Source organism: Struthio camelus, chromosome 13 (assembly GCF_040807025.1).
Source record: "Struthio camelus isolate bStrCam1 chromosome 13, bStrCam1.hap1, whole genome shotgun sequence".
Taxonomy (NCBI): domain Eukaryota; kingdom Metazoa; phylum Chordata; class Aves; order Struthioniformes; family Struthionidae; genus Struthio; species Struthio camelus.
The window spans coordinates 23,196,232-23,222,296 of NC_090954.1; the positions used below are offsets into that span (position 1 = coordinate 23,196,232).

Sequence of the window (26,065 nt, forward strand, 5' to 3'; positions counted from 1 at the left end):
GCTCTTTTTAACCCCTTTTGTCTGAATGTTTCTGTGAATGTTGGCAATTTTCTCAAAAAAAAAAAAACAAACAAATAAACAATATATTCACCATTGTGAAAGAAGTAGAAAAGACTTGATGAACAAGGAAATGGAAGTTGGACCTCTCCAAATAGTTTCTTACTAGCTGATACAATTCTGTGAAGTTAACTCCAAATCCAGAAAATGCCCTTGTTTCTCTGAATGTATTTTGGCAACTAAACTCTATATGCAAGATTCCTGTTCCTGCATTTGTCTGTGGCGTTGTCTTAGGCCCATAGTCATATGTCTCTTTCTCTTCTGCATCACTTCCTTCGACATGAACTGGATGTAAGTTGGTGTCTCAGCTGCCAGTCAGGACGCCTTGAAGATGGTCATGCTGGGTGTTCTCCTGCAAGATTTCTAAAGGGCATGCTCTGTTCACAAAGGCACTCAGGCAATAACGGAGCAGGCATGACAAAAAAGAGGCTTGAGTGAAGAGGTTTCAGCATTGCCATGCATTGTGAGCTAAGAATCTGTCCCATGGACAATGTGACCTGAGCATACAGCATACTTTCCTCTTCTGGAGAGTCCGTGAATATCATGTGACCAAAGTTCTTATGGGAAATCTGATTTGATCCAGGTGACTATAGCAGAATAAGGGTCTTGGAAAATACAGTGGCTCTGTAGAGTAGTGTGATTCAGACCCAGGCTATAAATATCACAGGATGCATCCTTGTCCAGTCATGCAGCAATACAACTAGGAGAAACAACTGAAAAGATCGAGGCTCCTGTGCTGTACCCAAGGGTGACTTGTGACCAAGACAGATTAATAAGTCTCTCAGTGCCTGGGCCTTTCCAAACCAGGAAGAGGGAGGAAACGTTGAACTGGAGTGTAAGGGGAAAGAAGGTCTGTAGGGACTGTCTGTGTGGCTGGGCCACGAGCCAGAGGATGCTCGACATGTCCCCACGGGAAGCCCCTCACAGTGACCTGATATATACCTTCCTTATAGTGAAGGCTCTGTGCCATATTTGAGCTGCCAGTGGAAGCGTCACCCTTCCCTGCAGGAGGAGCTGGGATTGGCACAGAGAGAAAGCAGGCTACCTCTAGAACAAGGAAGCCAAAGCAATCACCTAAGTACACCACAGTGCAGGCTGTGGGCTTGCCCTGGCCTGTGATGGAGCCTCTGTCCCAGGCATGCCTTGGGGTATGTTGCCTGGAGTTTGGTGCTCAGGGAAAAGGATCCCATCAATGTTATTAAGCCCCAGACTAGACATAGGAGTTTGTTTCTTTCTGGGAACTGGTTGCCTCCAGGTGCCCTACTAAGCTGTCCAGTTTCCTCAGCAGAGCTGGCAATCCCTACCTGGAGCTTTTCCAAACAGAGATGAACCAGATGAAGCACATAGGGAAAAGAGTGGCAGGTAACCCAGGCTGGGGAGCTGCTTGACACCGTGGCACCTGGCAGCCACCAAGATGCTGGCGAGCACCATCTCTGGGCTTAGCAGAGAAGCAGTTGGCACAGCCCCTTCCCAGCCGGGCTTTCTGGGTCCTGACACGAATCCCATGTGGACTTTTGGCCTCCAGCAAGACTCATTGACCTGAAGGACAGGCAGCTAGGCCTGCCTGCCCTGCCAGTGGAAAAGTGTGAAATGGAGCCACTATCCACTTTCATCCTGCCTCATCTCATTAAGGATGTAAATTACGGTATAGCTTCCATGGCTGTGGAGACCCCTCGAGAGCTATTCAGCCCACCCAAGACCTATGCTAGGCTCTATATATACTTCTCTGTCTTTTGGCTCTAGGGAGCCTTGGGCAAGGCCAATCCTTCCTTTGGTAGCCCAGCATAAAGTTAAGTGGGAGGAATCAGACACTTGTTCTCCCCCTGTCCTAACCCGTATCCCCCAGGAACGGCTTTTCCTGATCATGCAATGTGTTTTGTTACTGAACAGGGTCCACCCCAGAAGCAGCTGCCTTACAGCAGAAGATAAAACAATGCTATTGGAGCAGCAATGAGTTCTGTCTGTAATACATCCTGGGGTGAAAGTAGATGTGCCACACTTAGCAATATGCTTTTCATTTTGTAGGGAGAAGGAAAAGGAATTATATGGCAAAGGCTGAATATATTGAGATCATTTCTCATTTCTTGCCAGCATTCATTGATTCTTCTTTTTTCATTACTAAAACCACACATTAACTAAAGAAACAGGACCAAATCCAAGGAATAAATGATTTTCCACAATGATCACAAAGTTTTGGCTCGAGAGGCTATCGGGACTCATAAGAGGCTATTGACCCCACCTTCAGACGTGAATAGTATTAAAAGATCTTCATGGCTGCCCATGCTGTCAAGTGGGAAGCTGCTCGTTTGGGTGCTACAGGTCAGAGTGATGCCTCTAAGTCACACCTGAAAGCAGAATATGGGGAGATGGAGACTTAGAAGCTTTTTTGCCTCATATACGTACTCCTCCCCCAATTTTGGGCTGCAGAAGAAGCCCCAGTAGGACTAAGAAGCTTGCGGGGAGGCCCAGTGACACCACAAGCCAGGGTGGCAAGGCAGTGAACTCTGTGCCTGTCCTACACATCTGCAGTATACCTTGTGGGACTTCCCTGCACAGATCCCTGCAGCCCTTGCTGGCAGGGATGAATTCCAGATGCAGACACCTGGCCTGATGCAGAAGCTAGGCCTGAGATTCTGCTGAGCTTTTGTGTTTGCCATCTGAAATGGCTTTAGAAGGGAAAGGAAAGGAGACAGGATGCAGTGCAGATTTACTGGCTGATTTACTTGATGAGTCCCCCAGTCAATTTTGAATGCCCATTAAGTGTGACGTCACCTTTACTGCATTGGCCTTCCTACAAACCAAAGGGATCTCAAGAGCTTTCTCCCACTGGGACTGAGCAATGTCTTTCTCCTCCTTCCATGCCCAGTGGAGGGGTGATTCCATGGGCAAGATGAGAACTGGAGGCTTAGCTTAGCTCCAATTGTCAGCCTGAGAGCCACATCTCTCTACGCTGGGGAAGAACAGGTGTCTGGAAGATGCACTGCCAAATGCTATGACCTACCATTATGGCTTACAGTTGTCAGCTCATCCTTTTCTACAGACACCTTATGACCTTTCTCTGAAGAAATGCCCTCCCTCACACAGAGGAGGGATAAGGATTAATTGTTTATTATTTCCCTTCTGGCTGTCTGGTTTGACTTCTGTGCTTGTCATCCCCTTCCCTTCCACACACGCCAGGGCCCAGCAGCAACAGTGCGTGAAAGAGGCTAAACTCAAGTGAAGCTGGGAATGATCAGCCCAAAACACCTCTGTGGAGCAAAGCTGAGAAGTCCCAGCCCAGTCAAAAATGAGGTGTGTAGTGCTCCAGTGAGGGAGATGAAACTCTGGAGGAATTAGTGGAACTGTCTTTTGAGATATACTTGCCTTTTCTGGCAGTCACTGATGTAACTGGGAGCAATACTGCTATCTGAGCTGTGCAGATAGAGGGACTTGACAGCACTTGTTCTAGCTTTAAAGGCAACCAGTCTCCAAGCATACTTCAAAACGACTGCAGGAGAACAGATTCTGGAAAAGCATTCAGAAATGAACAGGGGCCAGAGGCTAAGCTGAGTGCTCCTTCACCCCAACTCCTTCAGTTCGCCAATGGCATTAACCTGACTGTCTTTCTCCCCACATCAAGATGTGAGCAAGGGTGTGTGAGGGTGGACTTGAGAAGAGACATAGGATGGTATGTCATGGTGAGAGGGTGGGATGGGAGCTAACCTGGGAATGGAGAGCAGGAATACTGCAGTAGGAAGAGGGAACATGTCTAACAATGGGAGGGAGAGGATCAGGTAAGATCCTCCTCCTCAAGCTATGCGGTCCTGGCTGGCTTGGGAGGATGAGACCCTGTCTAGCCAGCAGTGCAGATGGCAAGTGGCTGCACTGAGGCCAGACATATCCCCTTCTTAGGCGTCTAAGGATGGCAGCCAAACAGTGCAAGGCTGGGGGCATGTTAAGGCCCTTTGGAAGTCTCCCAGCAGCATTTCAGGCTTGGATAAATTCCCTTTGGGTCTGGGACCATGTCTGCACAGTCTTGCTGGGAGTTTGAGCTGTCCAGGAGACAGGAGCCTGCTGTTCCTCTTGTAGACAGTGTCTTCTTCCCTGATGAAAGGGCTGACTACTCCCTCTTTAATTACAGTAACGAATTTAGCAAGTTGGTAGCAGAGGAATACCTCAGCTTCTTTGACTTCACTGGCCTGACCCTTGACAAAGCACTCAGGTGAGCTGGTCTCTGGCATTCCTGTGTATCGCCTGGGCTGAACAAAGCTGAGCAAGGCGGTGGGTTTCTCCTCGGGGCTTCCCCCAACTCCAAGGAGGCTATCCATCTCATGAGAACAGGGACTGGGGGATCTTCATGTTATGGTTAAATCTTTGCTTTGGTGTCGTGTTTGACACAATGTACTGCCACCAAAAGTTGGCTTTGACAGCTGGGCCCACTACCTGCTTCCCCATGGTGGAGAGCAACTTTCCTAAGAATCCCATCTGTTTCAAAATCAGAGCAAATGAGAGGAACTTCTGCCCTTGTGATGGATAACCCATCCTGATGCCATCAAGCCAGAGGTGAGGCAGATTCATTGATCTCACCTGGCAACATGGTCCCCTAAGCATCTCAGAGCTCACTCCATAGATATTCTTTCTATTGCAACCTGTAGGGCCCAGGGCCTCACAGGCTGAGATGAGGACAAGGGCCTCCCTAGCTGCTCTGAGGACCCTGAGAGGAAAATATCCCCTTTCCATCTCTCTCTTCAGGCTGGCCACTGCCTGGCAGATTGGCCTTGTGACATCTTTAAGTATTGCTTTCTATTTGCAGGACGTTCTTGAAAGCATTCCCCCTGATGGGAGAGACGCAGGAGAGGGAGCGGGTGCTGATTCATTTCTCCCGGAGGTACTGCCAGTGCAATCCAGAGGAGAGGACTTCTGAAGGTACCATTTTCTTTCCCTGGCTCTAGTGAGGCACCATTGCATGCTCACAGTGCACTTGCCACACACCTAATGAGTCTCACAGGCTGAGCATAAGACAAGTTATCCATAGCCAGGCCTGAGTATCACCCACTGGGCATGGAAGGCTGCAGTTTCTCCCTTTGTCTAGCATCATGCCCTGCTGATTAGCCCTGCCCTGGGTGGGATTGGGGGTGCCAGGGACCTCACAAGGAGAGCCATATGTTTCCCATCAGGATCAGTGATAGGGAGACACTCCCTCCAGCTCAGAGGGTTGTGGTCAGTGGTGCAGAGTCAAGATGGAGGCCTGTGGCTAGTGGTGTCCCCCAGGGGTCAGTCCTGGGTCCAGTCTTGTTCAATATATTCATCATTGACCTGGAGGAAGGGACAGAGTGCACCCTCAGCAAGTTTGCTGAGGAGACAAAACTGGGAGGAGGGGCTGACACAGCAGAAGGCTGTGCTGCCATTCAGAGGGACCTGGACAGGCTGGAGAGGTGGGCAGAGAGGAACCCCCTGAAGTTCAACAAAGGCAAGTGCAAGGTCCTGCACCTAGGGAGGAAGAACCCCATGCACCAGGACAGGCTGAGAGCCCGACCTGCTGGAGAGCAGCTCTGCCGAGAAGGACCTGGGAGTGCTGGTGGACAAGAAGTTAAACATGAGCCAGCGGTGTGCCCTTGTGGCCAAGAAGGCCAATGGTCTCCTGGGGTGCATTAGGCAGAGTGTTGGCAGCAGGTGGAGGGAGGTGATCCTGCCCCTCCGCTCAGCCCTGGGGAGGCCTCACCTGGAGTACTGTGTCCAGTTCTGGGCTCCCCAGTACAAGAGAGACATGGCGCTCCTGGAGAGAGTCCAGCGGAGGGTTACAAAGAGGATGAGGGACTGGAGCATCTCTCTTCTGAAGAACTCTGCGAGAGCTGGGCGTGTTCAGCCTGGAGAAGAGAAGATGGAGAGGGGATCTCCTCAACGTGTACAAGTATCTGAAGGGAGGATGTCGAGAGGATGAGGCCAATCTCTTCTCCATGGTGCCCAGTGATAGGACAAGAGGCAACGGGCAGAAACTTAACACAGGAAGTTCCATCTGAACCTGAGAAAAAACTTCTTGACTGTGAGGGTGACAGAGCATTGGAACAGGCTGCCCAGAGAGGTGGTGGAGTCTCCTTCTCTGGAGATATTCAAAACCCGTCTGGATGTGATCCTGGGCAATATGCTCTAGAGGTCCCTGCTTGGGCAGGGAGGTTGGACTAGATGATCTCTAGAGGTCCCTTCCAACCTAAACGATTCTGTGATTCTGATTCTGTGAATTTTGCCGCCTAGACCAAATATGGATGAGCTATGCTGAAGGCAGCTTCTTCAGCTGTAGCCTGGCTTAGTGGCCTTGCTTTGCACAATGCCAGGAGCGATGATCAGTGGTTTGTGAGCTGCTGGGATCAGGGATTGCAAATTTCTGCAGTTGTGGCTTGCAAAGTAGTTCCTGCTGTCATTGACTGATGCTAGCTCAGACCAAGGTCTCATCCATGGAAAGTGGTTCTCCTGAATGGAAGAGAATATTTCCATATAGATTGAGGAAGACTATCAGCATGTCATGCACAGGGGTTCTGCTCCCTGCATCTACAAATGCAGAGAAAGAAAGCACAGTAGGGTAAACTTTTGGGCTCACCAGGAGTTGCAGATTTTGGAAGGTACTTTCAGCCCCCCCCCCCCCTTTTTTAAGTTGAGATACTTTCTCTTGACACTTTTAGAAGGCAAAGGTCACTCCCTGTACACACGTGTACATGCACACATCCAAATATGAGTATGCCTACACTCACACTTCCATGAATGCCTCTACACATGTACTCAGAGGTATCTAGAGATGCCACAGTGAGAGGAAGTCACTGTGTTGATCTGCCCTCAGCTGGTGGTGCGGAAGTGCCAGTTGTTCCTTCTCCACCCCCATCACTGTGCGATAAGTCTAAGAAGGTCCTGTTTGACTCTATCTTGCAGGCTTCCCAAAGAGCAGCAGTGCATTGTGTCACAAGAAATCTCTAATCCTTCTGCCAAGTTAACTGGACAGAAGCTCTTCTCAAAATAGAATGAGCTCTTTGTTTTGATCAGTGGTATCCTAACAGACTATAGCTTTCGATTTCATTTTCCTGTGTTTGCTTTACACACAGTTTTTCCCCACTCAGTTCAGAAGAGGGCCTACCTCTGGGACTGATCCTCCACCTATAGAAATTAAGCTGCAGGCTAAATTTTCAAGGCTTTTTTTCAGATTTCCTGGCACTGATTTTAGCAGGAGTTGCTGAGATTAGGCTAAACGGAACCAACCAAAATATCCCAAATACCCAATCCTGACCCCTCTTTACTACCTCTCTCTGGAACTGGATCTTGGACCCTTTCTCCTCCTTCTGGTCCTCAGATATCTTACACTCAGTGTGTGGAGATGAATGTGTACACGTAGTAACTTGAACAGTGGTTGAACTGGAGCACATAGGAGTCAGGGTCATAGGAGTCATCCCACACCTTTGAGCATGTGTGTATTTGGAGGGCAGATAACAGTAAACCAATGCAAAGGTTTTGCCATGGTGACATAGATTAAAAAGCTGCCAGTGAAGCCATGATGTGGCAGTAGTTCAGAAGAGAAATTAGATCCCCTCTCTGAACACCTGTGCAAGAAAGTATCTGCTAATACAAGCAAAGATGAACCCAGAATGTTAAATTCTTCAGGAACTGCATGGCCCTTAGTGAACATGTCACTTTTCCTGATAGGACCTGTTTTGCAAATGTTACAGTCCTTAACAGTACAAAATTCATTAACAGTAAGGAAAATTAGAACTGAAAGACATTAATGCTGCAAACGTCATTACCTGTTCATTAACATTTCAGGCCACAGCATAGCCTGTGATGGTGGCAGCAGATTTATGCAGGGGTGGGCAGAACCAGTTTCAGCAGATAAATGCAAACTAAATGAGTCCCAGGCAGGAGAGAGCTGTACTCAGTGGCAGAAGTGAATGAGACTTGGAAAATACAGTTGGAATCCAAGTACTACTTGAAGCTAATGCAATGAACATGTGCAAGGCATGGAGGGAAGCAAAGCATTTCCTTCAGGTCACATCTTTTGCAGAAACTGTCAGAAAGATCTGAGTGTGCATTGGATGGATAGTGTTTTGAGAAAAGTACAGCAACTTGTGATGTTCTTTCTTCAGGAAGCAGTTCCTTGTTGTTGCATACAGCCTAAATTGGCACAGGAAGTTTCATCTAGATGAAATCTGAGCCACTGCTTATTATTTAGATACCTAAGGAAACACCTGTGGCTGTGATTGTCAGTTGGCATGTACACATGGAAAAGCCAGGGCAATTTTGTCCGGAGATGATCTGGCAGCTCTCAAGGTCCTACAGCCCTCTAAGACATTCCAGGGCTTTGCTACATGGTCGTTCAATAACACCTCTACTGACGAAGACATGGCTCTTGCAACATTGAGGGTCAGTTCAGTCTGCATGATGGGATGCTGCAAATGAGAGTGGCAGAAGCTCTTACCTGTCAACTACTGAGTGGGGGTGGTTGCTTTTCTCCCAGAGAGTTGTGTCTTGGACACAGTATTTAGTGCTGTCCTGCACTGATGAAGCCCAGACATGGAGGATGAATATGATTGTGTCATAACAGTGTGAGCAGAGTGAAAATGGGAATGAAACTGAACCAAGCAGCAACTGATGCACAGGCAGGTTTTGGGACACCAGCTCCACCTTGGGCCTATGGAGAACATGGTTTACCTGACTGAAGTGATAGAGCAAAACCAGGTGAAGATGTCAGCTCAAAACCTCCCACAGAGACTCAGAAATATGCTCTGGGGAGGCAGTTTGTCCCAGGCTCAAGGCTGCTGCTTGTGAAACTGAAGGAAGCATTTCTCTTAGGGAGTGATTCTCTCGTGAAGAGGAATGTTCCTCATTCAGTACAAATGATGCCTTTGTTTGGTAGCTGTCTGGACTGGGAAAGGACCGCAGCTCTTTTCTTCCCCATGGCTACACATCTTCCGCGCAAGCAGAAACCAGTACCACCTCCCCATCCTGGCCTGTCCCCCATAACATCCTCGTAGGCAAGCTCAGGAAGTGCGGACTAGATGACTGGACAGTGAGGTGGATTGAAACCTGGCTGAATGGCAGAGCTCAGAGGGTTGTGATCAATGGCGCAAAGTCTAGTTGGAGGCCTGCAGCTAGCAGTGTCCCCCAGGGGTCAACACTGGGTCCAGTATTGTTCATCATCTTGTTCATCAGTGACCTGGATGAAGGGACAGAGTGCCTCCTCAGCAAGTTTGCTGCAGATACAAAATGGGGAGGAGCGGCTGATACACCAGAGGGCAGTGCTGCCATTCAGAGGGACCCCCAGCAGGCTGGAGAGATGGGCCGAGAGGCACCTCATGAAATTCAACAAAGGCAAGGGCAGGGTCCTGCACCTAGGGAGGAATGAGCCCATGCAGCAGGACAGGCTGAGAGCCTGACCTGCTGGAGAGCAGCTCTGCCGAGAAGGACCTGGGAGTCCTGGCGGACACCCAGTTGACCACGAGCCAGCAATGTGCCCTTGTGGCAAAGGCGGCCAACAGCATGCTGGGTTGCATCAGGAAGAGCGTTGCCAGCAGGTCGAGGGAGGTGATCCTCCCCCTCTACTCAGCCCTGCTGAGGCCACATGGGCCCGAGTCCTGGGCCCGCTTCTGCTCTCTCCAGTAGAAGAGAGGTATGGAGCTACTGGAGTGAGTCCAGCAAAGGGCCACTAAGATGATTAAGGGACTGGAGCATCTCTGCTATGAGGAGAGGCTGAGAGAGCTGGGCCTGTTCAGCCCGGAGAAGAGAAGACTGAGCATGGATCTTATCAATGTGTTTAAATATCTGGAGGGAGGGTGTCAAGAGGATGGGGCCAGACTCTTTTCCGTGGTGTCCGGCGATAGGACGAGAGGCCACGGGCACAAATCAAAACACAGGAAATTCCACTTGGACACAAGAAAACAGCTCTTCACTGTGAGGGTGACAGAGCAGCGGAGCAGGTTGCCCAGAGAGGCTGTGGAGTCTCCGTCCTTGGAGATATTCAAAAGTCATCTGGACAGGGTCCTGGGAAATATGCTCTAGGTGACCCTTCTTGAGCAGGAGGATTGGACAAAATGATCTCCAGAGGTCCTTTCCAACCTTGTCAACCATTCTGTGATTCTGTAACTCACAGCCTGACCCTAGGGCTTCAGTTCACAGCGCAGCCTGGGCTAGGGAAATAAGCTGGAAGCATCATATTAGGTTGAGTTTGTTACATGGAGTAGTCCATTTGTGTGAATGAAGGCATTCCAAGAGCAGGGCCAGAGGCCAAAGCTTCAGCACTTTCATCTCCCTGCTGTTCTAGCTAGGCATTTTGTGACTGTTGAGGGCACCAGTTGATGTGTGCAGGAGTGCATTTGCATCTCACTGCTGTGTGGTGGTTCATGAAGCCAGGTCTCTTGACCTTGAAGCTTCAGGGCATAGCCTGGGTTTGCAATAGCAACAAGCCACCAGGCTACCTGGTGTAGAACTGGGAGCTGTGTTGAGTCAAATGGAAGGAAAAGCTTTACAAGAGTTTTATTAAATCAGAGGGTACATTTCACAGTTGGGGAGCCAAAAATGCTACCTTCATTTGTAGTAAAATTTTTTGTTGGGGGATTCAAGAGCTTACAAGCCACCCTGAAAAAAGCCTGAACTAGCTTAAAATACTCTTTTGCCAAAGCCTCTGCAGCCTTTGCAATGTGATTAGCACAAAATGGAAAGTGGAGAGGAATCAGCAGAGAGTCTGATCTTTAGAAGGCCTTTGACAAAATTGCTCTAAAGTCAATTCCATGGTAATCTTTCCAGAAAAAGGTAAAGTTTGAGGGGAAAAAAGATATCTTTTGTTAAACTAACTTGTGTAGTTGGAAGAAACAGATGTGCTTTAAGGCACATGAGTCCCCAGACATAGCAGCTGGCCTTTCTTTTTGCATCAGGTAGGCTGCCCATATACAGTGAACACTGAAACTAGCAGGAAGGGAAGAAATAACTGCCAGCTGACTGTTATGTGTTTCAGATGGGATTCACACACTCACCTGTGCCCTGATGCTGCTAAACACAGATCTTCATGGCCATGTAAGTAGTACTTGTGGATGCATCCTTCCTTCTTTCCTTCCCAATGTAGAGGTCTTTCTCCTTGTGAATGGATGTGTTGCTGGAAAAACAAGATAGATTGGAAGAAAATACTCTAACCAATCCCAGAAGAAACTGTTGATGCTAGGCCCAGCCCTGGAGACAGACCTTCTCTTAGTGTCACTCCACACTCACACCAAGGACAAGTCTCCTGCTACCTTCCCTTATCCTATACAGGTACAGGCAGTGCAGCCTTCTTCCCATGTCCTCCTGTGTGCTTCAGCCCTGCCCTGGGAGCTCTCATGGAGACGTCGTCACCACTAGTCTCTGTGATGCTGGCAAACAGCAGCTCCACCTGTGCTGCTATTTGTTATGATACAGACACGTGAGGCTCCCATCATCCCAGAAACTTCTACAATGCAGTCAGTAGTTTCGAACAGGCCTAGGTTTGATTTTTGCTTTACAGAACATGAAGTAAGTTGCAGCAGCTCCTCTTACCTAAGTCATTATGCTCAGCCACTGGAAAGCATCACATCAGAGATGCCTCTAGACAAAGAGAAGGGTGAGAAGAGGTCACTGCCAGAAGGTGAGGTTGGAAAAGAGCAGAGGCTGTTAGGAGAGCTTTCACCAGAGCTTTCTTAGAGGCACCTTCAGGCTGCACAGACTGGACTTTTTCCTAAAAGTTCAACTGGAGAGTTCCCAGGGTATGTTGAGTTGCGAGCATAGCGGGGGAGAAAATTGCTGCAGAAGGGAGATGGGACTGGGCGTGGGGGGCAGCACTGGAAAGTGATATTCCCTGGAGATCTTAGCCATAGAGTACAGCTCAGAGTAAGCATTAACTCAACAACCTGCTTACTACTGTGGAAAGCTGTTGGCACTGGTGGTCCAGACCTCCTCCTCTCTGTGTCCAGCCTTATCACAGAGCTGTAGAACATGGCTGTGAGCTTCAGGGGCTTGTATCCGCTTTCCAGTGGTGTAGGAACTCCTTGAGTCTCAAATCACTGAAGTACCTTCTCCTTTCATAGCCCCTCTGAGAGCTCAAACATGGAGCTGCGGACTCCCCAGGGCCTGTGTGCAGAAGGAGCAGGGGAAGGTTTATTGTAACAGCTTGCACATATGAAACCCGTATAAGTTTTACCCCCTTTTTCTGCCTCACAATCCCATGAGTTCCGAGCTGTAGTATCAGACTCCTCTCCTGCCTCCATCTGGCAACAATTTATTATGCATCTGCAGAGATTTACCCTGATTTTATCTTTGTTAGTCTGCTAATGAAGAGGCAGTAGGCCATAACGTAGCTCTTTTTCTGCATACTGGTTTATAATCACCTTCAAACCAGCTTGTTTTTGTGGGGGTGGGAAGAGGACGTGGATCAATGCTGTTCACCTGTGGTGGCAAAGATGCAAAGGCCACCAGCTTCACCAGTTCCATTTGACAGTCCACTTGAGAGACCCTCCCCATCATTGCAGCGTACGTACGCTCCTCATGACACAGTGGCAAGGTTTGAATGCAGGAATCCATGGAAGGAATTACTGGTCTTGGCAAGAGCAGCTAGTCACACCAGCACAGTCAGCTTTCTTCTCCTGCAGAGGTAGACTCGTCTCTGAGGTGTGCAGCAAGCTCTGTTTTGTGTTTGTTAGGGCCAGGCCAGATTTTGGACCCTGGCAAGCCAATGAATAGGCTATGAGAAGGAGATGGGGTCTAGGGATCTAGTCTGAGGTAGGAACCAGTGTCAAAAAATAACCTATTGAGGGAAAGCTTGTGCCAGTCAGGTGCTGAGACAGCATCTTCAAGAGACAGAGCCCAAGAGGGGCAAGATGAAAGCTTGGAAAGGACATAACTCACAACAGTACTTGATACTGCTTTTCCTTAGCCAAAAATGGGGATAGGAGAATGCCTTCAGCAAGGCATAGGGGATAGAGCTCCAGGAACAGCTGATGTCCTTTGCCCGAAAGAGTGTTGCTACAGCCGGGCTCAGGATATGGAGGGGAAGGGGATAATGGCAGTGCAAGGTGGTCTCAGCTCTTAGTGCCGGATCCAGATGTCTCTTATTTGCTCTCTCTCCATTCAGGAGGGGCCATCACAAGTTAGCCTATTTGATGCACTCTCAGGAGCTGTGGGGTCCTTAGGCTGAAGTGAGACCAGGATGCAGGTCTCCTTTCCTGAACATCTGCACTGTGGCCTGCACCAAGCAGGTTACAGGTGCTATGGCCTCATCCTTTCCCGACCAGAGAGCCTATGACCAGCATCATAACAGCCATGTGGGATCCGTTCCCACATGGATGCCAGTAACATGTCTACGCAAAGTGTCTTTGAACGCTATTAGAGAGCAGTGGAGCAGGCTTCTGGGAGGGTTTTACATAGCATTCATCCTTCAGCTGAAATGGTTAGAGCCAAGGAAATATTTTCATCAAAGCGTTTTCTGCGACAGCAAAAGCAGCATTACAGCAGAACACAAACCATGCCCCTCACTCCACAATAATCTTATTTTCTCCAAGTTTTTTAATTAAAAAATCCAAAGAGTGGCTGGGAAGGCAGAAGTTGTTGAAAGGGCCAAAATGAAGCCCCAAATGCTTATTATTTCAATTTTTTGTTTGAAAAGTTGGCTAACAGGCTTGGTAAGAGATGATCTCCTGTTATCTAGGCAAGGAAAAATATACCTTTCTTTTGACCAGGTATAGAAATGCCTGAGCTTTTCTTCTTTGAAAAGTCTTCTCTTTATTTTTTGGCATGCATAACATTAATTTCTTCTTCTCCTTCTTCTCCTCCTTTTTTTAATTCCTTCTGCTCCTGGAACCTCTCTTTCTGCTCTTTAACCCTTTACCAGGTGGTAAGTGCAGTCATTCTAGTGTTTTACTTTAAAGCACTGGCATTTCACTTTTTTTTCTGTGTTAAAAAATAGGCATTTTGTTTGTCTGGATTCTGAAATTGTTGTGCAGTGCCCTTCACTAATTAGCAGCCCATTCTTAGCAGCTAATATGAGTCACGTGAAGTTCTCCTTGTACAAAGAAACCTCCAAAAACCACAGTGTACATGGGACTGTGTGACTTATTTTCTCTCACCCCTCCTTGTTTTGTTAAAGAAGTTGTCATGATATTGCATATCACTTTTTATTTCATTTCCTTTTTGATATTGTGTGTATGTTTCAGTGTTTTACTGTGCATTACCATGGAGTGAGAAATCCTCTTGGTTAGGAAAGGGTAATTAATATGTTCCTACAAATGGCCAGTTCTCTATAATAGTGTCTCTACAGTAGGCTAGTTCAGAGTTGCAGCAATGGCTGTCAACCCTGAGTTAGGGTTAAATATATTGAATCTGGCTTTAAAACATGAGACTTTCACTTGGCATCACTGGAGGTTTGCTTTAGTACTGTTGATTTTCACCACAGGTGCAATGAAACCTTGTTTCCAAACGGTTCAGAAAATATTTCTAAAAAGTTAAAAGTGAGATCTTCCATTTTCATTGATTTACACGATTCCTGGAGTTGTTGCTTTAAAAGCCAGCAATCACTACCAAACATTGCAAGCTTTGTAATAAAATCAGGGTTGCTGGCAACTCTGTAGCATGCTCTGCTGCTGCTATTTGAGCTCCAGCAGAGCTTCTGACAAAGGACTTGCGCGCTCCCTCTGTTGACCCTTGGAGACAAAGCTTTGGCATGTCTCCTTTTACATGCACAACTTTATCCCTCTTTGTCCAGAACTGCTGGCCATGGAAAGACAGTGACAAATCAACACCTCTGTATCACCAACTCTCACAGTTGCGTTTTATTCTCACAATACTGAGTGCCTTACTGAAGCCCAGCCCCTGATGCCATGTGCTGATCTGACAAACTTTAGCATTCAGTACAAAAGGCAAATCAGCAGCTCTCTTAGCCACTGAACAAACCTGGAAAATGTGATCCCTGACAGCCTCCAATCCCACATGTCCATGGTTATTAGCCTTACAAACCCTGTGAGTTTCTCTGTAAGCCAAGCTTGAGATTTGAGACCCTGATGTTTGAAAAACTGGTATTAGCAGTACTGCTGTGTTAGTAGCACTGAGAGAGCTGAAGAGCTCTGAGGTCAGAGCAGCAGTTGGAACCACCCAGAGAGTGATCAGACATCCATCTACCCATGGCAGCTTTGCATGACCCAGGTGTCATTGTTACCTGAGGGCTGCAGGATCATTTCCTGCAGCTGGATGACTTTGTTTCTGCAGCCTAGGGCACATCCACTACCAGATCCCCTTGGTCCAGTCACACCAACAACCCTCACTTCATACTGAAGCATGAATGGAGCTTTCCCCCCCTACCCCAGAAGATGAGTGTTTGAGAGAAGTTAAAGCCTGAGTAAAGCAGGGCCCACTAGGGGAAGAAGGTTTATGCTGAGGAGTTCACAGGAGTTGTGCTCCACTCACCACTTTGCAGCTGAGATGTTTGGTGCCTGGGAGCTCCAGCTCAGAAACTTGAGTTTTTTAAAAAGTTACAGAATGAGGGCAGGGGAGAGCATCCTGGGCAGCCACCCTTCACTGCTTCTGCCCCCTAGCAGCCTGCTTCTCCTGCTGGGCCTTTCACATGGCACCTGCTCTTCCCACCAAGCATGCAGCTCCCTGGTCTTCCTGCCATCACCCCCGCTCACCTGTACAGCCTCCTAATGTTGGGATTTGGCTACACTACGGCCTGTTGTTCTCTGGAGGAGGGTAGAGTCATCCTGGACACTTCAGCGCATGATATGTGATTATCTTGGATCAGTTAGCTCAGCAGCAGATGGTAGAGGCTCAGAGGAGGAAAGAGCTCTGTGATAAACAATGGAATTGCACTGGGGTGAAAGCATGAGACAGCAGAATCAGCCCAGTCTATCTACCCATATAACCATCTTCCAATCCATCTTATCATTCCCATAAGAATCTACAGATCTACCTATCTCACCTTGAATATTCCTCTAATTTATTCTTGTCCACTCTAGCCACCCCAGTTCACCCTGTCTCATCCATCCATTCCTATAGACCACCTGCACCCATCCATCTCTATCCATCTGTTCCCATACTGTCTCTACCTGTTCGTTCCTCTAACTATCATCCATTGCCATATGTTTTATCCACTGCTCACTCATACACTCGCCATCTCACTCACTTGCCACTCAAGCACACCATAGTACTGGCTGATTGCCTTAGAGTGTGGCTGACCAGTTCCTCAAGGAAATATCTCTCTCCAACCTCTGCAAGCAACTGTTTATGCCCAGAGATCCCATTTCAGCTAGGGACATGGGACATCAGAACACTGACCTTTAGGTGTGCAATTGCTCTTCTCAAACAGAACCATGCCTAGACTTGAAGATTATATCTGCATGCGATGATCTTGTTGAACTGAGGCCCACTTCATAAGAAAGTACCGCACTTTCCCCTTATGGTGGCCCTTTCTAGAGGCATTCCTGGGATTCTCCATATCCACTAAGTACTGTTGCAATATGTGGAAAAGCTCAGGCAGTCGCTGGCATTGGTGCTGTTGATAATCAGGTACTTGTGGTCACAGAACTGTTTCTTTGCAAGTGTCAATCAGGTGAAGCTGCAGAGTCCAGGTCCCAGCATATTTTTTTCGTTTGTTTGTTTCTTTACCCAGCTGATTATAAATGCAGGAGGTCTGGTGCCACAATCACTCCTGGTATTGGTTTGGAAGCACTTGCAGGGCTTTGGATTTGAGCAGCTGGTCCCAGTCCATTTCTCAGAGTAACAAGCTGAAGTGTTAAGATATTGTTGACTTGAAGTTGTATTGCTATTAAGCCACCCCAGCACCCTGTGCTCAATCCTACTGACATCCAGCCTGAATCCTGCCCCTGACTCTGCAGTACTTTAACAATCTAGTCCAAAAAGATGATTCACAGTGCCAGCACTCTTGCTGGAGCTTTCTCTTCACCTCTTCTGGTTGTCAGAGAAAGGGCAATCCTATGATTTCATCCTCCTCAATTGCTCAACTATTAGTACAGTGCAGTCTTAGTCTGCAGTCTTAGTCTGGGTTCAGAGATCTTCATGCGCAAGAGAAAGAGTCAGATCTTTATGAAACCAATACACAGAATGGAAAAGAAGCCATTCAAGCCCTAGGATTGATTTATGGCCTGGATGCAATACACAGGATACTTGAAGAAGGTCCTGTAAGCCAGGTAACTTGTGCCATTTTTTCCCCACTATATCCATTCACTTTTCAAAAGGTTCTTGCTTCTATCTTCATTGCTGAACCAGCCCCACTGCAACAAGGATTCTGCAGACAGAAAGACCTGTGCTATGTGCTCTGGTTTTACTGCTCAAGGCAGGGGTAGAAGTAGCCACCTCCTTTCTGCACAAAGGAATTTGTTGCCTCAGGGTTTTGGGCAGCATACCTCACTCAGAAAGATTTCCTACTGCCTTTTTTATGCCCTCTCTCAACCTCCCTTCTTTCTCTACCCACACACCCTTTGCAGTGCTGGCCATTTTTGCTGTAATTCAAGAGGCCACAAGTACACAAATTCCCTTCTCTCTTCCAGAGAAACACAGCCTGTCTGCAGTTTTCTCTGCAGGTCCTCTGAGGCTAGTTCATCCCCTGAGTACTGGCTGGCAGAATCCTGCTGCTGTGGGGTCCAGTTATGGGCATCAGTTTTTTGAGAAAGGAAAGATGGTTGAGTTTCATGCTGTGCTACACTGTGCTGACTGCAGCATCACCAGGTGATGCAGATTTATGACAATGCTTTATTCCTCTTTTCCTTGATCTCTCCAGCATGCCAGCTCGTCTGAAGCTGGCACCAACAGGAGGCAAAATTAGGAGTATCAGACAGAGATGCTCAAAGACAGGGTCAGCTCCCTGTTTAGCCAAAGAAGATGTCTCCACACACAGCTAGCAGGTGTGGGGGGCACATTGTGAGTTAATCCCAAGGCCTCACAGTGCAGATGCTTTCACTTGAGGAGAGGCCCCCAGGTCATCTTTTCTGCATGTTTGTGGGCAGGGGTTTCTAATGCCAGTCACTCTCAAGAGTGCATGGAAGACATACCTTGCTCTGCACAGTACCTCCTATATCATCTGCTGTGGCTCCATCCCCTCCCACTGAGGCCCTGAGTGGGATCCTGGCTCAGCCATTCTTGCCCATCCTCCCAGCATCCTCTGGGAGGACCTTGGACAAGGACAGCCACCTTGTTGATACCACAACTCAAGCCCACACAGTGTCAGGATGCTGTTGGGATCCTTAGGGCTGCCAGTGGTAGGTCATGTCTACTACGCTCCTCTCACTAGCTCCACTGACCGCTCCATGCAATATCACCAAGGGTTCTGTCCTTGGGCTCTTCACTCCAGGGTAAAACCTGCAATATCACATGGCACTGGAGATACCTCTCTTTCCTCTGTGGTATCAGACTCCTTTTTCTGAGCCCCACAGTCCTCACTGACTCCTCCACATCTCTGCTCTAGTCCTCTGGAGAGGTAGGATTGCAGGGGGAGGCAGGAAAAAGGGCTGCCTCGACCTGCACAGTCTAAGAAGATGACACTCTCAGCTATGGTGAGGGGTAAGAGAGTGTGGGAAGAAGAGGCACAGCAGGGACGGATGACAAAGGCAGCTATCAGGGGTGCCAGATGGCCTGACAGCATCAGCATCAAATAGTCTTGGCACAGTATGTTCCAAATCATGAGATTCCCATGGTATCCATGTATTGCCCTCACCCTCCACAGTAACTAAGCTCACACAGTAACAAGTAGCTGGATCATTCCTGTCCGTGATGGCAATCAAAAATAATTTCCATCAAGGGCAAGTCATTGCCCAGATCCTGCTGCCTTAAGAGGCTGACTATGCATGCTCAGAAAATTTCATATGCTGCTGGCATGGAGACACACCCCAGTGTTGCTGTTTCAAGGCAATCTGAGTGCTTGTCTTGAGTTTTAAAGCACAGATACAGCACCAAGACCAGCATAGAAACCAGAGGTGAGACCACTTGAAAAGTGTGGATCAAGAGCTGGAGAGGTTATTTACAGGTTCTTTAGCTGCACCATTTTAGAAGAGGCCATTTGAAATGCCTGGTTGCTGGCATGAACAAATAGAGCAAAGAGCCCAATAGAAAACCAAAGCAGAAGACCTGTTTCCAGCTTTGGGTCTTGGGACAAATCCAAGCCTCACCATTACATACAAAATTGTTCTTCAAAAACATTCTGATTAAAGTTTAATGACCTGCCTCTTTGCCTTACAGAATATTGGCAAAAAGATGTCATGTCAACAGTTCATAACAAACCTGGATGGCCTGAACGATGGGAAGGACTTTTCCAAGGATTTGTTGAAGGTAATATGATATAAATAGACAATTGCATGCTGTTATTATTACTGTAGTACCACCCAATCCAGTGCCCAATTCAAGGGCACCAGTAAGTGCCCTTGAATCAGCATTTTCCAGTGCATAGTTCATCCATTGGAAGAATTTTAACCCATGCTGATAGCTTGTGCTAACTTGCATATCAAAGTTTCTCCTTCCTGTTTGTCTTTTGTCCAGATTCGTGGCATATCTGTCCTCAGAACATATCAGGGGGTCTCTCTCCATCGTAGTAGTTCTGTGACCCACCAGACAACGCACAGAGCAATGCACTCAAAATAAATATGGCCATCTGGCACTGGTACTGTTCTTTACCTTCACTTCCACTCCAATTAGATGGAGCACTCCAGTACAACTATTTCAGTACCGTGGAAAGTGGGCTAGACACACAAAATCAGCATTTCGTCACTTCATGTGGTTTAACACCACCAGCTTTGCCCATACCTGCCACAGTTTCAGCAGCCTGATCTGGTCGGGATTTCACCGTATGGAAAGTGGTCGAAAGGACCAGCGCCACATCAGGGGTGTCACAACATGCTTGAGACAACCCACTCCAACAGGCCTCATCCTACCCCAGCCCCAGACATGGTCAGGGCCACCTTCACATTCTGCTTTCCCAGCCATTAACTCCTTCTTTCCCAGTGCCCAAAGGAAGTTATTTGAATTTTGCACAGGAGGAATCTGAAAATACAGAAGAGCTGTGCTCCAAAGCTATTCTTTCTGCCCCTGCTTCTCAGAGCAGCATTTAAACCTCCTCTGCCCCTCTTAGCATACCCCGAACTCTTCTGTCATCATTGTGTAGGCAAGAATTCACTCAGGACTAGGCCCAGCACCCAGAATTAGGCACAAACATCATAACCAGGCTCCTGAGCAAGGCTGACTGCCATATGCTGCTGCTTACTTGTCCAATCCAATCCCTAGCACGGCACATAGGCAAAAAAGGGCCAAGTAGGATAGCAGCTGTCCTGCTCCCTGGCTGTTGCTACCCCAGGACAATTCAGCAAGGAGGGCATTTCTCCAAAAACACATACAGTGCGTTGGGCAGATGGTTTCCACAACCCAGGAATGTCTTCAATAAGAGATACAGCTAATACTATCTTCTTGTTTCAGACACTGTATAACTCCATCAAGAATGAGAAGCTGGAGTGGGCCATGTAAGTATACGTTTTAAGCATTTGAGAGATAGCTTGTCTTTCAAAGTAGTTGACAGGTCTTCAATCATGTTTTTGATCCAGAAGCATCCAGAACATTCCCTTTCAAGCCCTTAAACATTGAAGGCCCTCCTGTAGGCGAGCTGGATTTATTTACAACTCAAGTACAAAAGTAGTCAGGGGAGGATGGTGGCAGTCTGGACACTAGAACCGTAGGCATGATCTAAAGGAAGGCAATGGCCTCTTTATTTTCTGTTACACCTGTGAAGTGGCAGCCCCTCTCCAAATCCTTCCAGAGCATGGCCTTTGCTCAAGAAGCCCAAGGTCTGGGATTATTTTCGTCACTGAGATCTCACTTCTCTTCCACTTGGAGCCACAGTGCCATCCAATTCTTTCTGGAAATAAAATCACACAATCACTCAGGTCGGAAGGGACCTCCGGACATCTCCAGTCCAGGAGACTCAAAATGGGGTCAACACTGAATTCAGAGGGAGGTGCTTAGGACTTTGTTCAGCTGGGTCTTGAAAGCCTCCAAGGATATTCTGTTGCCTCTCTGGATCTGCACATCAATGCTTAGTTATCCTCAGTGACATTTTTTTCTTATATCCAGTCAAAACCTCTTTTGTTTTAACTTACACCCTTTGTCTCTCATCCTCCTGCTGTGCACCACAGTGAAGAACCTGGTTCTGTCTTCTCAGTAACTTCCTCACAGATGCTGGAAGACTACAATGAGGTCCCCTGAAGCCATCTCTGCTGTAGGCTGAACAAGCCCACTTCCCTCAACTTCTCCTCACAGAGCAAGTGCCCCAGTTCCATGGCCATTTTGGGGGCCTCTGCTGGACTCTCTCCAATTTCTTTCTGTACTGGGGGACCCTAAACTGGTTGCAGTATCTAGATATGGTCTAATGAGTGCAGAGTAGAGGTCAATTCCTTCAATCTCCTGGCTGTGCTCTTGTTCATACAGCCCGGGATGCTGTTGGCCTTTGCTGCCAGGACACCACTAGCTCATGTTCAGCTTGTTCACCAGGAACCCCAGGGCCTTTTCCACAGAGCTGCTCCCCAGGCAGTCCCAGCCTGTCCTTTATACAGTATCCTACTCTACTTTGCATTTGTTCTTGCTGAATTTAATGAGGTTCCTGTTGGCATGTCCCTCCAACCTGTTGAGGTCTCTCTAAATGGTGACTTTGCCCTCCCAGATATCGACTGCAGGTCCTGGTTTGATGTCATCCACAAACTTGATGAGGTGCACTCTGTCTCCTCTTCCAGATCACTGATAAAGATCTTAGACAAGATAAATCTGTTCCTCTTCAGCTATACACAAACACCTTTCTCATCTCCAGCTACCCTGAAACAACATGGTGACAGTTCTGAGAACAGCTAGCGTGATCACCTCCATGATGACTTCACAAATGGTTACACTACATCTTCCTCAGCCCTTCTTCCTTTTCTCTGTTAACAACCATCTATGTCCAGTGTAGGTCAGAATCGCTTGACAGGAAGGTGCTATGTGCTCCCTAGCCTACTGCCTTTCCTGCAGCTCTCTGTGCCTGTACACCTCTGCCTTAGGGAAGCCCATGGCACACCTTGGGCCTTCAGGTTACAGCATGGACACTTCTTCTCTTCTAAGTTAGCCTCAGGCCTGTCTTGCCCTAGAGGATCGTGGGACTGAGCAGGACCTCTTGGGCTGTTAGCTCCATTGTTTGCTGTACACCTTATGTTGTCCTGGCCAGAAATGTCTCCGGAAATGGTTTGATCCTACCTCCTCCCTCAGCTACCTTGCAGGAAGGGTCAGGCTTTCCAGATATAAGGGGAGTCTCCTGCACCAGCTATGCCACAATAGCAGAAATGCTTGCTGTGGGCTAGGGGTTCCTTCAGGAAGGGCCAGGGGCTGTAGCATTGGAAAGTCAGTGATTTTTGAGTGAGTCATGAGGCGTTGATTCCACTTAAAAAATGATCTGACATTAAAACCTTAAGAAAGAGAGGCATCGATAACAGCTTTGTAATGGAAATGCAGCCCTGAAGGGGTGCAACCCCACCAGGCCATGGCAGGCCGGGTCAGCCAGCCGCATGTGGCCTTCAGTGCATTGACCTAGCTGTGGCGTTGCTGTAGCACATCAGTCACGAGAGGGAGCTCTGTAGCTCTACAAAAGGTCCCTGGTGGGATAATTTATATAACAGGAGTTCAGCAAAAGTGCAGCTGTTCAGTGGATGCAGACAGTGGTTACACAACTTCTGCAAGCACACAGCTCTGGTGGGGGGCACGTGCTCCCCTACATGGGCATGTCTGGGGAGCAGCATCCCCCACAGGGCACAGTTGTGGCAGGCTGAGACGGTCTAATCCCACTCAACAGCATCTAGCCCTTCATCTGCCCCCCTCCACCCTACCTTCTCATTCCTGTGCACCACCTTGTTCACCCCAGTTATTGGTGTGGGACCTGTCTTGCTGCAGAGTGTCTTGCTTCATTGCAGGCAGACCAGTTGTAATGTGAGAAACCTTTCACCTCTGCAGCAAGACAGATGATCCCTGGCACGGGTATCTGTTTTTTCTTCAGAGACGTGGCACTGAGTCATAACCTTGCATGCATCAGGTGAGACCCTCTTCTGCCTGCTTGCCTCTGCCTTCTCTCAGTAGCCATTCCACTGCTTGGCCTTCAGGGAAGCAACACACCCTGTCCACAAAGCCCAGCTGGATATGCAGACACAGAGCCACAATCCCAGCACCAGCTACCTCTCTGGTAGAACCCAGAGAACTGATCCTCCACTAACTCCCCAGCCAAGCGTGGTTTCTGTGGTCCCCCAAGCCCCAGGACTCCTATGGGGCCAAGAGCTCATAAACCAAACCTCTGTTCCTAGAGGTTCCTGATACTCTGACCAGTCTCCTTGCTGCAGAGGGGGAAGTATGGTATTTTACCGCTTACATCCCAGCATTTGATTAATCCCCAGCTCACTGCACAGCTGAGATTTGGCCCTAATCTAGTCTGCAACCTTGGGTGCCCAGGCATGCCATTTACACACTAGTTTGCACCAGGTGGAGCAGAAATTCCCTGTTTGCTTTCCCTTCTGAACATCCTACAGACACTGGGGAAATACTTCCCATGCAAGTTCTAATTTCTATGTTCCAAATTATTTTTACTTCAAAAAGGAAGAAACAGGCTTTGAGGAATCATTGAACATTTCTCTGAACTGCTCAGCCCTTGCTGTCCAGAGTCCAGGAGCAGGAGATCTGTGAGGAGAAGCAGTTTCTGGAAATGACCAGCATTCTTTGCTCTCTGCTGTCCCAGCCTGAAGACAGAAATGGGAATGAAAGGCATAACCTGCTCCAGGGTTTTCACTTATTTGATCAGGGTGCCCAGCTCCTTAATGTCTGCAGACATTTTGTGCCCCAGAGATGTGGAGAAAATTCATAAAGCTCCTTCAATATCTGGTAGGCCACAGAAGCCGCCTCAGGAGAGGTGATACCCCTTTGATACCTGGTCTCCAGCAAAAGACCTCCCCCTGGCCCCTGTTGGTGAGGCATATAGTTGGGGACTCTCCCTGTGAAATGCTCATAGTCCTAATAATGCAATCTCTGCAGATTACTGGTATTCACACAGGCACGCATCCCTTACCTGTTTTAAGTAATGTCACAGTGGAACCATTGAGACAGTTGCTTGCCATCCATGATCCTCCAAGCTGTGTCTAGATCACCACCATTGGTATGCCCTGTATATTACAGTCCCTGGGTCTCCTTGCCTTTTCTTTCTCTAAGTAGTCTTGTAATAAGCAACTCTCTCAAAATCAAGAGCAGATTATACCCACCATGACCCATCCCGTGTGTCCTCCACTCAATCTCTTCTCTGACTTTGTTTCCAAGTGATGAGGACGAGTTGAGGAAATCACTCTCGGAGCTGGTAGACGACAAATTTGGATCCAGTGCAAAGAAAGTGACAAGGATTGTTGACAGCAGCAACCCCTTCCTGGACATCCCCCAAGCGCTGAATGCAGTCACCTACAAGCATGGTGTCCTCACACGCAAAACCCATGCAGACATGGACGGGAAGAGAAGTATGTGTTAATGGGACAAGTGGAGATGTGCCCTAGGCAGTATCAGTGCCTGCCCCTAACCTTCCCCCTGGCTGTCCCTCTGGAGTGGCATTTCCTCGTCCCATCCCAGGGAATACAAGTGAGAGTCTCTAACACCTGCGCACCAGTTCAGAGGGAAAGGAGGGTGTTTTGAGGCATTTGCAGACTTGAATGTTGTCTGGAGACCCCAGTCTTGCCTTCTCACTGCCAAGGAACCTAAAAGTGTCTGCTCCACACGCTGCTGACAAAGACCTGGCCTTCTGTCATGGGCATAACCCTGAATTCCACACTCTGAGCAGTTGGGCAAGGCTGGTTCCACAGCAGTCGTCCACCCCAGACCTGACCTTAGGGCAGACCGGTCTTAGAAGCTTTGGCCCTATCTACATTCTGTTGTGCAGGGCACTGGGCAACAGGATACCTCATAATTTTGCAGTCAGCATGTGAGATTACAGGAAAGGTAACAGGAAATGTATTTGGAAGCTGTTTAGCTGCTAGTGAGCAGTGATTAGTGAATCACTAGTCACTTGGATATCCACTATCCCCTTGGGAAACCACTGTTGCTAACCGATATGGATGGCCCAGTCACTTTAGTCAACTAAAAGGTCTTGAGGAGAGAAGGTTACCACCAAAGGCCTTCCTTGCTTCCAGCACTTTCTTAATAACCCACCCCTGGAGGATCAGCTCTCTTATGATGATGTAGATGGCTTTCCTCACCTCCCATCCCTCCCCAGCTTCTAGCAAGCTCTCTTTCCCTGAGTCCACCAAGACAGCTGGTCGTAAGGCTCCATCCCTACTGCAACAGAAGCTGCCTTAGCCAGGGTATGTCTGCCTAACCCATCTGAACTAGAGAAGCTCAAGGTATGTTGCTGTTCCTCAAGCATAAGTCCAAGTAACATGAACCTGGGTTTGGAGAAGCAAAGACTGCCAGCAGGTGTCCACTAGCACCCCTGTACCTTCTCATCTCTGACTTTGACCTGCTTATGGGAGAGATGCTCGCTGGGAAGCTGCATCTCCCACCCCAGGTCTCTCTAACTGTCACCTCTCTGCAGACAGGCTGCTTGTAAGCAGTGGCTTGGAGGTGTATGAGGTCTGGCATCAGTGCATGTCTGTGGTGGGTCAGGAAAAGGGTTGGTCTTGCCAGAAATGTGAAGGTCAAGCAGCTCTGGCAGAAGCAGGCATGTATAATTAGATGTTCTTCCTTTTTTAGCTCCCAGAGGAAGAAGAGGTTGGAAGAAATTTTATGCTGTGCTTAAAGGGACCATCCTTTATTTACAAAAGGTAACCATGGTGGACTGAACCATTTGCTGATTTGTGCTGTCTCCAAAGCAGTCATGCTCTCCTAAGCAGGAGTCCCATAGATGCAAGTACAGGTGGGTCCATGTCCTAATGCAAGAATAGACATCTACAGAGTTCCTCCAGCGATGTATACACAGAACTGGAGGACACTGTCATCTTCTGTGATGATGTTCATGCTAAGGGTG

The 26,065-nt window shown here is 48.1% G+C and overlaps 1 protein-coding gene across 9 annotated transcripts in view; it reads left to right on the top strand.

Moving 5' to 3' along the window:
• PSD2 (pleckstrin and Sec7 domain containing 2) overlaps window positions 1-26,065 on the top strand; it is a 111,465-nt gene that overhangs the window by 67,429 nt on the left and 17,971 nt on the right. For 6 of the 9 annotated variants that reach the window (XM_068959678.1, XM_068959675.1, XM_068959679.1 and 3 more), the window contains 7 exons: window positions 4,178-4,258; window positions 4,850-4,962; window positions 11,024-11,084; window positions 19,254-19,344; window positions 20,482-20,525; window positions 24,376-24,566; window positions 25,792-25,862. In XM_068959678.1, the coding sequence (XP_068815779.1) occupies window positions 4,178-4,258; window positions 4,850-4,962; window positions 11,024-11,084; window positions 19,254-19,344; window positions 20,482-20,525; window positions 24,376-24,566; window positions 25,792-25,862 (652 nt within the window). The remainder of the gene's footprint in view (window positions 1-4,177; window positions 4,259-4,849; window positions 4,963-11,023; window positions 11,085-19,253; window positions 19,345-20,481; window positions 20,526-24,375; window positions 24,567-25,791; window positions 25,863-26,065) is intronic. The other 3 variants (XM_068959681.1, XM_068959680.1, XM_068959682.1) reach the window with 2 other exon arrangements.